Below are 12817 nucleotides of genomic sequence, written 5' to 3' on the forward strand. Positions count from 1 at the left end.
GGAAAAGAAGAAGAGAAATGGCAACAACTTGCCTGGAGACAGCATGTGCAGTGTGTGTGGTGTGTATCTTGTGGAGAGGACCCTCCCAGTTTCACTCCCAGATGCAGTTAGTGGATTTATCTCACCTACTAATTTTACCTAGTTTTATGCTGCGTGTTCCCCTGAAAATGGAACTTAAGTCGGTGAACCAAGTCAGTGATCTATAAAACTGCATTAAGCAAATCACCAAGTATGCAGAACACAATGGCAGTTAAGTTTATAAAAACAACACCACTTCAGTGAATACAGCAACACAGCATTTGGTGTGGCCCTTATTGTACTGAAACCTATAAAATAAGCAAACCTTGAAACTGAGAGTGATACCTCATCCTTCCAGCAATGGCAAAATTAAAACTATGCTTATTCTCTAGGTAAAGTCAAGTCTGGACTTCAGTTGCTCAGATTGTTAATCCCTTGTCTCTTTAAGAGATCTAAAATTCAATCACAGTTTGAAATAAAAAAAAATGTCACAAATGTAGCTCACAAAACTGCAGGATTAGCTGCGGGGGGGGGGGGCTGAAGTTGCAGAAGGCAGGTGCTGCATAAGCTTCTGGCAGAGCTGCCCACCCCCCACCCCCAGCAAGACTAAATCCTAACCTACAGAAGCCTTGCTATTCCTGGGCCCTTGCCAGGCCATGTAGCCCTCCACGCTGAGGTAAGATGGCTCTGCATGCAAAGGAAAACCTTGGATAGCTCAGTCCCTCCACGTTCATCTGGACTTCACTCAGAAGCAGAAGGATCCGAAGGGTTTCAGCCAGTGTTTCAAAACAATGGGACCCCCTTGCAAAATCTTTGCTAGAGACGGGTTGTTCTGACATGCTTCTATGATTTTACTAGCCAAGCTGTTTCAATAACAGTGCTACAAAAGGTTGCTCATTGTATAAGGAGTGAGTGGAGTCAGTGGACTGAACAAAAGGGAAATAGTTTCTAAACAAATCAAGTAGAATGGCCATGTTAAAGTAGAACTGAGGCTCTGGAAAGGATTCATTAAAAAGTGCCTCCAGTCTCTGGAAAGCCAAAGAGTTCAAGCAGTCTCCTCCAGGCATAGCTTAATGGGGTACATCCATGCTGCATCTTGTAGCTAGAGCAAACTACAAAGTGACTATTGTGAACAAATAAAGACAAACATGCACAATAATAGCCTTGGCCTGCAAGAATGTATGTGTTCGCATTATATTTGAAGAACACAAAGGTTGCATTCCCACATAATGTAACCTGCATGTGCTTTAGGCTTGCATGCGCCTATTCTGTTCTCTTCCTCTGGCAAGATCACAAATTGATCAGAAGTTTTTCCATCTAGTTTCAACGAACTGCACTTTCCTTTTATGTCTGAACTGTGGCCAGTGTTAACTATGCAAACTTAGTGTTATTGCAAACTTCCCCAACCTGGTATGCACCAGATGTTCTAGGATACAACAAACATCAAGGGCCAGGTAATGCCAGGAACTGTAGCCTAAAAATCTGGAGGATACAAGGTTGGGAAGTCTAGTTTATTGAAATAAACCAGGAACATTAACCATAGCTGAAAGTTCATTTGTGTCAGTAAAAATAGTTAACACTAACCAAAGCTTCCCTGGATTTGGTCATGAAGGTGAACTGGGGTTAGTTGAACAGACAAGAAAACTCTTCTGATCTCCTTGCAGCTGCACCAGAAGAAGTGAGAATTCAAGAGTGTGAAGCTTGTGCATATAATACTAACTGTTTTAATGTTAAATGTGACTACAGAACTACATGGTTACACTGGCAAAAGGCAAAGAGGTACGGCAGCCTTTCTCAACACGATGTTCTTCAGAATTGCTGAGGTAGAAATCCCAGCACAGTTAGCCAGAATGGCCACTAGTTCTGCTTGCTGGAATGATGGGACTTGTAGTCCAACACTTCTGAATTCACCAAGCTGGAGAAGGTTGATAGGCAGCATGTTTCCAACAATTGATCTATATCTCCACACATATGCTCTCATCCAGAGACCTGGGTGCCATTGATTCTCCTGAATATGAGGGCAAAGCTTTATTTATGCCTGCACAGCTATACATCAAACTAGCATGTCGTGTTACCTTTGCTAAGCTGGGAAGGCGCAGGCTGCAACCCATGGGTGGCCACATGTGGAAGCAGAGCAGGGGCTTGGACTCAGTGGCCTTATTCGAACTCTAAGTCTATTCCATTCCGTTCCAAAAGCATTCTGATTTCAGTCTTATCCCAAAAAGGCTTCTGGGTCATCCTATATGACATTAGTATAAAGGAAAAAATCTAGTCCTTGCCTATAGGCTTACAATCTAAAAGGAACAAGAACAAAAATGGTATGTAAGTCGTCCTGAGGCCTTCGCGACAGGACGGCATATAGATAGATAGATAGATAGATAGATAGATAGATAGATAGATAGATAGACAGACAGACAGACAGACAGACAGACAGACAGAAAAAGAAAAGGAACAGCAATTAGGAGATCTATATTGCTGCGTGCCATGTCCCATTCAACCCATATACCTCACAGTCCTTGGATCATAAAACTCCAGTACGATATACATTTTTGCAGAAATTTGTGTACAAATAACGGTCGAGAGATACTGGTTGCAATCACGTGGAACAACTCCAGGTGAAGTTCCACTGGAGATACTTGGGAAATGGATGTGGCACCAGTTCCTAGCAGATTGCAAATGTCACTGCTGCAGCACTGATTGGCTTCACACGACAGCAAACAGTCCTGTGCTATTGTGGCTACCCAGGCAGTGCGATTTCTGCACTCCCTGCTTTCCTCCCCAACTCACCATGCCCCCCAGCAGCCCCTGCAAGCTAATGCCCATCCAGGCTGGCCTAGGGACTTCAGCCGTCTCCTCCTCATTGGTCTGCTCTGGTCCCAAGGAAAGTTCTCCCTTCCCGCTCCTGGGTGTACATGCATGTCTGTGGGCTTCCCAACCTCTCCAGCCTGCACAGAGATTTTTATTAAATGAAAGTAGAGGCAGTCCCTGGGTTACAAATGAGTCCCTTTCCTGAGAAAATGGAAATTCATCTTTAATTTGTATGTATGTTGGATCACGTATAATTGGCCCTCCAGATTTGTGGGGGCTAGAGAAGCAGGACTCCTGTGAAAGAGGAAAAACAGAAAATATCTCTAACATCTTGCTTGCTTGCTAGTTGTGAAGCTGTGTCCAACCCATCGTGACTTCATGGACAACACTCCTGCAGGCCTTCCTATCCTCCACCATCCCCCAGAGTCTACTTAAGCTCACACCAACTGCTTCAGTGACTCCATCCAGCCACCTCATCCTCTGCCGTCCCCTTCTTCTTTTGCCATCTATTGTTCCCAGCATTAGGCTCTTCTCCAGGGAGTCCTTCCTTCTCATTAGGTGGCCAAAGTATTTGAGTTGCATCTTCAGTATCTGGCCTTCTAAAGAGCAGTCAGGGTTGATCTCCTCTAAGACTGACTTGTTTTATCTGCTTGCAGTCCAAGGGACTTGCAGGAGTCTCCTCCAGCACCACAGTTCAAAGGCCTCAGTTCTTCAGCATTCAGCCTTCCTTATGGTCCAACTTTCTCAGCCATACATTGCAACTGGGAAAACAATAGCCTTGACTATACAAACTTTTGTTGGCAGGGTGATGTCTCTGCTTTTTAGTATGCTGTCTAAATTTCCCATAGCTTTTCTTCCAAGGAACAAGCATCTTGCCGTACTCCTTTCCCAATTTTGAACCAATCAGTAGTTCCATGTCCAGTTCTCACTGTTGCTTCTTGACCCTCATACAGGTTTCTCAAGGGACAAATAAGGTGGTCTGGCACTCCCACCTCTTTAAGAACTTGCCACAATTTGTTGTGATTGACACAATCAAAGGCTTCAGCATAGTCAATGAAGCAGAAGTAGATGTTTTTCTGGAACTCCCTAGAACTCCCTAACCTCACCTGCACCCAAACTCACCAGTGCCTCCTTTTTGCAGCAAGGAAATACCAGAGAGATTTTCTTCTCTGGAGGGGTAGGGCAGGAAGGCATGCTTTGGAGGCCTCCCTTTTTCCCCTTTCACTTCTCTTTCTGTGGTAATGACAATTTTCTGCAGCAATTATTTCAAATAAATAGGCTTTGTGGCAGTTAATTGTTAAGTACCGGTTATTTGTAACTTGGGTGTTTATAACTCGGGTACTGCCTGCAAACAGTTTTAGCATGCTTCCCCACTCCTCCTTCCATCTATTTTCATGTTATCTCCTTGTTTCCAAACAGATTGCCCAGCAAATGGGAATAAGAGGAGCAATTATGCATTTGTTACTAGGTTATTGTGACCTGTAGAGGCTGAAGCTTAGAAGCAGCCATTTCCAGAGCCACTTTTGCCAAGGGACTCTATGATATTTCCATACCAACAGTGGTAAAATGGTAGTCTCAGGTTCAAATGACCAGAGAAGCTATGGTGCAATGTGGTAACCTTAGTGCAGACCATTGATTCTCTCCATGGTTTCAGAAAACTAATCCTGCCATGGAGGAACTCCAGAACTGGGTCTGGAGAACACAACAGATCCACTGCAGAAAGTTTTTTGCCATTGCTTCTCCTCATGTCATCCTCACCAAAAATGAAGACAAATTTACAAATTGAAAATTAATTATTATAATTTGAATGGAAATTCATTTAAGGGTCTATGGACACTGCAAAATCCATTCCACCCAAGTTTCTCAGATGGGCAAGTGCCTTTCTTTCTGAGGACTGCTAATTGACAGAATTGGATTTTGTGCAAACTCAGAGTTAGGCCAGTTTTACACTCCCCAAAATGTATAAATTCCCCCAAAGTATGCAAAATCCCTAAATGCATATTTTCATGTTTTAGTCAAAGGAGAAATATGCTTTTTGGATGGTATTTTTCCTATTTTGCATAGCTTTTTAAACAACTAAATTTCTGTAAAATTACTTGAAATAAAAATCATTTGTAAGTCTGAGGAATCCATATAATTTAGGAAAAAATGGTCCAGCGCAGAGTCAGTAGGTCAGCTACTTAGAAATTTGAACTCATCTGAGCCCATTTCAGGTTTCGCCAGTGTTCCTAAATACAGCATGTCAGCATAGGGTGCAGGGTGTGCTTTGCTCAGTCTGCTGTCATTATACTGTTGATGGGCCCAATTCTCCCTTCTGATGGTTCTTCATCTTTAAGTTGGACTTGGGTTGGACAGTCCTTCCAATACAAAATGCCTGTGAAATACAGCTCAGTCTTCTGGCAGCCTTCTGAAAGAGGACATGTGGCCACGCTAAGCCCATGTGCCTTCATTTTAAGCATAATTAATGATACAAAGCCATTCCCAAATTCTGGCAATATTATCAAGCATCTGTTTCTACCAAACTGGATGCTGTCTGGTCTTCCCAGTCCTTGGTCTCCAAGATGGCCACTGCTTATCTTTCATGGGTGAGAAGAGAATCCTTTGCTAATGAGAAACTGTAGATAAGCTAGTGTGGTGTTAGAGTGTTGGAGAAACCCAGGTTCAGGTTGCCACTTGGCCAGGAAACTCACTGGGTGACTTCAGGCCAATCAAGGACTCACACTGTAACCTACCTTGCAGGATCACTGGATTTGGATGTATTTTGATTCCGGGCTTATCTCCAATCTGTAATCTGCTTTTATAGGAAGTTTCCCTTTTTTTATTTTGTGACACACCCTTTCCTAACCTGGTATCCTGCTGGTGTTTGGGAACATAATCAGGGTCATCTACCCAACCTTGCTGACTATAGCTGATGGGAATTGTAATCCAAGCTACCTGGAGTTGCCAAATTGGGGAAGGCTGGTGTGAAGGATCCTTGCAGGTCTGAAAACTTTCCTTCAGCTCCAGAACCTGGGATGGGTCTGTACTCTAGGCTATGATTTAATTCAGAGGTCCTGATGCTGTGCTGATGAATGCCATGGAGCCTGAACACACTTCCAGCAGCACCTGCAAAGCTCTTTACTCTCTGCCCCTTTGAAAAAAGAGGTTTAATTTTTTAAAAATCAAACAACATTAGTGTGCCTATTTCTCCTTCCTGTTCCTGAAACTGCTGTGATCCACAGGCTGCAGAAGTGGGAGAAAGAATGAGGTAAAATGGGGAGAACTAGATGAAAGACTTGGAGTGGGAGAATCAGAAAGACAGCGGGGTGGGAATTTGGCCAAGGACTGTGCTAGCCCTCCAGCCTTGCTTGGCAACTACAGCTGTGCTGTGCCTGACTTTGCATCTGCACTGTAATTGCAGAGATTCTTGTTCTTTGTGGAGGTCGATGGTAGGTGTTTTAGGGTTTCCCTGTTTTATTGTGCTACACTTGGAGGATTCGAAAGCCAAGTCTAAATCAGCCCCACAGCTAATGTATCTAAGATGAGACAGCTTGACTGAATGCTGTGCTGCAAGGAAAAATCTCTCTATACAAAGAGCACCTGAAAGACTGCATGGATGGAAATGGGAAGCATTATTAGCAAGAGAACATTTTTCACTCAAATACCATTGAAATGGAAGTGAGATTGGTCAATGTCCCTCTAGTGCTCGTTCCACTGAGACCAATCTGAGAGACATTTCCCATGCACTGTGCTCTGAAATACCTGCCACTTTCAGGGCTGTCAGATTCTCGTTCCTTTCCCACTCTTGATTTCCTGGACTTTGAGTTTTATTTTGTTTGTTCCTCTGTAACAGGAGTAGGCAAAACTTTTGGGCCCATGGACATATTTGCAATTTTTTTCAGGCTCCTGGGTTCATCCCAGTCCTCCACGTGCTGGTAACTCTTGCCTGATTACTGTAATGTGCTCTTTGTGGGGCTGCCTTTGAAGATGGTCTGGACACTGCAGCTAATGCAAATCAGATCAGCACGGCTGTTAACAAGAACCATTCCTGGAGGGCACATCATGCTAGTCCTCCATCAGCTTCACTGGCTGCCCACTTCAGAGTGCTTAGGTTAACATTAAATGGCTTAGGGCTGAGCTATCTGAAGGAAGGCTGGTCTCCACACATCCAGACCACTTGGCTCTTCAGTGGAGGCCCTTCTCCATGAAACTACCCCCAATTAAGTAAGGGGAGAGATGGCAAGGAGAAGGGTCTTTTCCTCTATTGCACCTCGCTTGTGGAACTGTCTTCTGAAGGAAGTGTGTCTGACTCCCTCACTGTTGAACTTTCATCACCAGGTAAAGACGATTTTATTTAACACTTCCTTTTAGTAGTCCTCCTGATTTTATATTTTATTGTTTTATGTTAGTGCTGCTTACTTTGTGCACTATGGGCTCCTGTCCTGTATATTGTCTGAAGTTGGAATTTAAGTTGCATATTGAATTTTATAGTTCTATTTCTATTTATGGTGTTATCTACTTAGGTTGACTGTTTTTATCTTCACTGCTGCCCAGAAAGCCCTTAGGCTATGGGGCATCATGCAAATATAATAAACAAACAAACAAATGTGTCATTTTGACTCATGAACATTTATTTTCAGCATTCCCAATTTTTGTGCTTTCCCCGCCAGATTTCCAGTTTCGCATCCCTCCTTGCCTGGATTCCCACTTTTCTCTCTGCACCACCCACCTTACTTGGAGTCCTAGTATCTATAGTGTTGGTGAGGAATTTGACTAACCGTCTGAACCCCCTGCCCCTCCATAGCTGTGCAGTTTAGCTGGAGGCAGAGATGGGATTAAAAATCTAGCAGTTTCCTAATGACCATGAGGATTAGCGAGATCAGAAATCTCTTGACATCTTTCTGTGACTCATCACCAGATGCTTAATTCAACAGTATGGTCTGCAGCCAGGACAACCTCTCAAAGCTCTCAGGCAGAGACTGAGTGTAATGCTTTAAGAGTAAACTAGTTGCTGGGGTTTATGTGTATTTTTAGAGTTTATTTAAAAACATGCACGCAAACACATATATATGATGGTGTTGATTAAATACTATTCAGTATAATGCTAGTATTATAATATTTTAAAATCTTTTCGCTGTGCTTTAACATTTGTATCCCTTTTGTCAGGATGTAACATGAGCAACTGGGTCGGGTGGTGATCAGCCAGAGCGATGCTGGTCTCCTTAGAAATAATGTTAACATCCTTTCCTGCAGGTATCTAAAACTTGGAGTGTTACAATGGACCACCTGTAATATCTTAATTTCATTCTCCCACAGGTCCTGCGATTCCTGTTGGGGTAGATGTGCAAGTTGAAAGCTTGGACAGCATTTCTGAGGTTGACATGGTATGCAACTTTCATTTAAGCATTATTACTGACCTCATACTTTGGTTTCAGATGAAAGCAAGGGGCTCGACAACTAAGCTTTAATTATTTCATGCCACTAATAAATTGTTAGGAGATTAGTGTGGGTAGGAATATCAATATGGCTCTGCCTTAAAATGCTTCATTGCAGGATGCTTGCCCACAAGGCCTTTACAGCACCATTGGCCTTCCTCAACATTCCTAAAATTTTCCTGGGGGGGTTCCAGCAAAGGTGGGTTCTACTTACAGTTCTGCCATGTTTTCTCTCTGTATTTTCTATCATTTTCCTTGCCATGGAAAATCAGTTAGGGAAATAAGGACTAACTGGCTGCATAATCTGTTCTTCTTGGTGGAGCCCTCTGTGTCCAAGTATTCAGGTACGGATAAAGACCAATTTGATAAATGATCATTATTATTTCTTAATGCTCCAGTGTATACACGATATGACTCTATGAGAATTAATCGTTAGAAGAGTGTTTCTTGGTACGGATTGCACTGGAATGTTTCATCCCTGAAAGCTGTCAGAGTCTGGGGAAGGTGGCACCTCTTTTCCTTCCCAGCCACCATGACAAGGGTGTGTAAGAAACTAGCTTGGGAAAGTGGCGCAGAAGTAAGAAGCACGCTGAGGAGTCCAGACTGAAAGCATCTTGGGACGCAGGGTATCTGGGGACCGTGGGACTCCAAGCTCAGTCCCAGGAGAGGCTGAAGCCTCACCCCTTGTAGTACACGCAAACATTATTCTCTTGCATGCAAGAAGTCAATGTCATTCAGAGGTCACACCAAAAACCTTGTGCAATGTAGCACTCTTTGCACACTTTTGGCATGCCTTCTTTATCCTGACTGTTTAACAGTTTCACTACTGGTGTGTCTCGTTTCTCTTGCAAAACTTAGGATAACAAAGATTACTCACATCTTCCTTTGGAACACATGGCATGCTTAGGTACAATCTTGCTTAGGAACACAAGGAACATTTATATTTCTGCTTGGAATGCAAAGTAAGTTTACTTTTCCTGATAGCTATTTTACCCTTTTCAACAAGGCCACTTAGTAACTCTTTTCTCATTACCATTTTCTTAGCTGGATTAGCTGGTTTTTCACTTACTCCTAGTGCTTCCCACTGAATCTTTCTGTTCGAGTTTTTTTTCCCTGAAATCAAACCTCCTTTACCTTTTTATAAATAGAGCTGTCCTTAGGAGTCAGGGTCCTTTGCAGATTTGTGCAAACTTGTATGTGCAAATTACATTTGTGTTTGTTTTGTTTTGTGCTGTGGACATGCCACCTGTGGAAGCCCCGAGCGCTGACTTGGTACTTATGTTGCCATCTCTAAGTCCTGGAGCAAAGACTGAATCTTTGTTCTGATGCAATGCAATTTTAGTTCTTCCTTTTACTGCTGCTACCAGTTTAATTAATCATTCCCGTGCAACTCTTTCACGGCCTACTGTTTGCATTCCCATGCTGGTACCCTCCCCTTGTTTTGGCATATGACTTCCATCATCCCCCACAATGTCTGTGCTGGCTGGGACTGATGGGGGCAGTGTTCCAAAGCATTCAGAAGGCATTAAGTTAGGAAAGGCTGACTTATTGTACCTGCACAGAGTGGACCAGTTACTGTCCACGGCAGGCTGTGCAGTGGAAGCCATGGTCAGGTTCTGAAGTGGAGGAGGAAGAGGAGGAGTTGGAAGGGCAGGAACAAGTGGGGACTGGAACCTTTGAAGCTCCTTTAAGGTTGTTTAGTGATGTTTCTCACAGTGAGTGGGGGAGTCACTCTGTTCTGGAAGAGTCACGGGAAGCGTTTTCAGGAAGGGGGGATGTGGGGCCCAGGCCTTGCCTCAGTGGGGAGGCATCAGGAGAGACAAGCTGCTCTGGTGGAGGGTCTCCATCCCGCTTGCTGTCTTGCTCTCCAGTGGCAGGAGCCCTCTGAGGGTGGAGCCTCAGTCTTATTGAAAGGGGGAAACTTACCACAGGGAAGTTTCCAGTTTGGACTCAACCCTTTACGTGAGCAGAGGCTTCTCCTTATAGCTTTGCTAAAAGCTATTTAAACCCTCCACGGTGGAGTTACAATAAAACAACTGCATTTCAAAGGATTGTCTTGAGTCTTTGGAACTAGGAGGAAGGTGGGAATGGACAAACTCATAGCGGTACACTGCCATGGATTTTTTTTTAAATTGAAGGTTGATATAAATGTTTTAATATACATGCACAAAATACCTGGATTTTAATCCTTCATTTGTTAGGTATAGTCAGTCAAATTCTATTAGCTAGAGCAAGGGGGAGAGGGGTAACTTCTGGCCCTCCACATGTTCCATCAGCCATCAGCCCTAGCCAGGAGAGCCAGTGCCAAAGCATGATGGGAGTTATAGGCCAAAACATCTGGAAGGCCACACATTGTCCACACCTGAGTTAGAGTCTAAGGCTACATTCCTATGCACACTTAACTGGGCATGTACCATATTGAATTTGCCGGGACTTACTTCTGAGTAGATGTATACAGTTACACAGTCAGTCATTGACACTCACTGATTCTTGAACAGCAATCCAACCTCAGCCAACTTATTAGGAACATGTAATAGGACTTCCACTTCATCAGAGAAGAAACAGTTGGCACAGCGGCTAGAGAAATTAAGCTAGAGGAAGTAATGTCATTTCTGGTACACCAAGGCATTTTGACTGAGGCAGCTTTTGCTGATGCTTTATCTTCCACATGCTCTCTTCTTGGTGCAAAGTATAGTCATTCTCTTACCACAAAACTATCATAAATAGCAATAGAAAAAGTGGCTCCAAGGAATAGATTGAAGTCACATGATACTGTTTCATTATTTAAACCAAGGCTAGGTATAAAAGAAAATAGACCTCCAGACGTTTTGGACTTCATGTCCCAGCATTCCTGACCATTGGCATACTGGCATGGGCTTCTGGGAGCTCAAAACCACCTGGAAATCTCCCTTCTGTTCACCTGTGGGTTGAGCTTAATGAGCTCTGTTTTCATATTAATTACTGCGTGACTGCGGTGGCGAGGAGCGCTTTCCTTCAGCTCTGGTTAATCTATCAGCTGCGTCCCTACCTGGAGGACAATTGCCTAGCGACAGTGACACACGCATTGGTTACTTCCTGGTTGGACTTCTGTAACGCGCTCTACATGGGGCTGCCCTTGAAGGCAGTCCAGATACTTCAGATGGTGCAAAATAGAGCAGCCAGGTTGCTGACGGGGACTGGGCGTTATTCTCACATAACCCCAGTCCTTTGCCAGCTTCACTGGCTCCCCATCGAAGTCCGGGCTCAATTCAAGGTGCTGGTTATCACCTATAAATCCCTTAATGGCTTGGGACCTGGATACCTAAAGGAACGCCTTCTTCAATATTTGCCCTCCCACCCCCTGAGATCGGCAGCAGAGGCCCTCCTCTGAGAACCCTCTGTGAAAGAAATTAGGAGACTAAGTACCCAGAGGAGGGCTTTCTCTGCGGTGGCGCCCAACATATGGAATGCACTCCCCAGAGAGGTCCGCCTGGCGCCGTTGTTATTTATTTATTTTTTTGGCACCAGGCCAAGACCTTTTTATTTGAACAACATTTTAACAACTTTTAATATTATTTATTGGCTTTAATTTTACAGCCAGGGTGAATCTGGATTTTATGTGCATTATTTATATGGTTTGTTTATTTATTGTATGGAAGCCGTCCCAAGGCTCATGCAAATGGGACGGCATGCAAAAATTCTAAATAAAGAAAGAAAATGTCTGTAGCATAGAACTGAATGCGGAAATGTCTTTCTTCCAATTGCACTTCTTCAGCTGCATGGTTGCTGCAGCTTCCTCCAGCAGGGAACCTAAACACCAGGCACCTGCAATAAAATGGCACCACCTCTGTCCTTCTCAGGATAGAGGTTGTCCCAGCTGAAGGACCAGGTGGCTGCAGCAGTCTTTGCTATCTGCACATTTTCCCTCTGTGGGACAAGTAGAAGTGTGGCACGGGTGGATTTAAAGCACGGACAAAAGAGTGAAAGACCTCTTTGCCAGCACCACACTCTCAGTACACTCCCCTGCTGTGTGCTCTCTCTCTCTCTCTCTCTCTCTCTCTCTCTCTCTCTCACACACGCACGCGCGCGCGCGCGCGCGCGCACACACACACACACACACACACACACACACAGGAGACCCAGGTCTACATCTCCGAATGTCACTTCTGGTGCTCCACCCTCAGTGGCATCGCTTGGGGGATCTGCTCATCCGCTTTGCATCTTGTTCCGCTCGTTCTTCACAGAAGGGAGGCTATAGTGGCAACAGATCTTTCTCTCCCTCCTTCCCCCCCCCCCACTCCCCATGCAGGATTTTACAATGACCCTGTATCTGAGGCACTACTGGAAGGATGAGCGCCTTTCCTTTCCCAGTCATACCAACAAGAGTATGACATTCGATGGCAGGCTGGTGAAGAAGATTTGGGTGCCGGATGTCTTCTTTGTTCACTCTAAAAGATCCTTCATTCATGACACAACCACTGACAACATCATGCTGCGGGTGTTCCCGGATGGCCACGTGCTCTACAGTATGAGGTGAATTGCACTGTAAGCTGCCTAGGAAGGCCTTGGCAATTATAAGCGGCCAATGAGTGAATGTC

General features: G+C 44.3%; 1 protein-coding gene across 2 annotated transcripts in view; it reads left to right on the plus strand.

The window, feature by feature from the left end:
- The window catches only part of LOC123022184 (gamma-aminobutyric acid receptor subunit rho-2), a 42417-nt gene that overhangs the window by 19961 nt on the left and 9639 nt on the right, over positions 1-12817 (plus strand). For both annotated transcript variants that reach the window (XM_044427686.1, XM_044427696.1), the window contains 2 exons: positions 8122-8189; positions 12529-12752. In XM_044427686.1, the coding sequence (XP_044283621.1) occupies positions 8122-8189; positions 12529-12752 (292 nt within the window). The remainder of the gene's footprint in view (positions 1-8121; positions 8190-12528; positions 12753-12817) is intronic.

The sequence above is a fragment of the Varanus komodoensis genome, unplaced genomic scaffold (assembly GCF_004798865.1).
Source record: "Varanus komodoensis strain SLA01 unplaced genomic scaffold, ASM479886v1 scaffold1, whole genome shotgun sequence".
Lineage (NCBI taxonomy): Eukaryota > Metazoa > Chordata > Lepidosauria > Squamata > Varanidae > Varanus > Varanus komodoensis.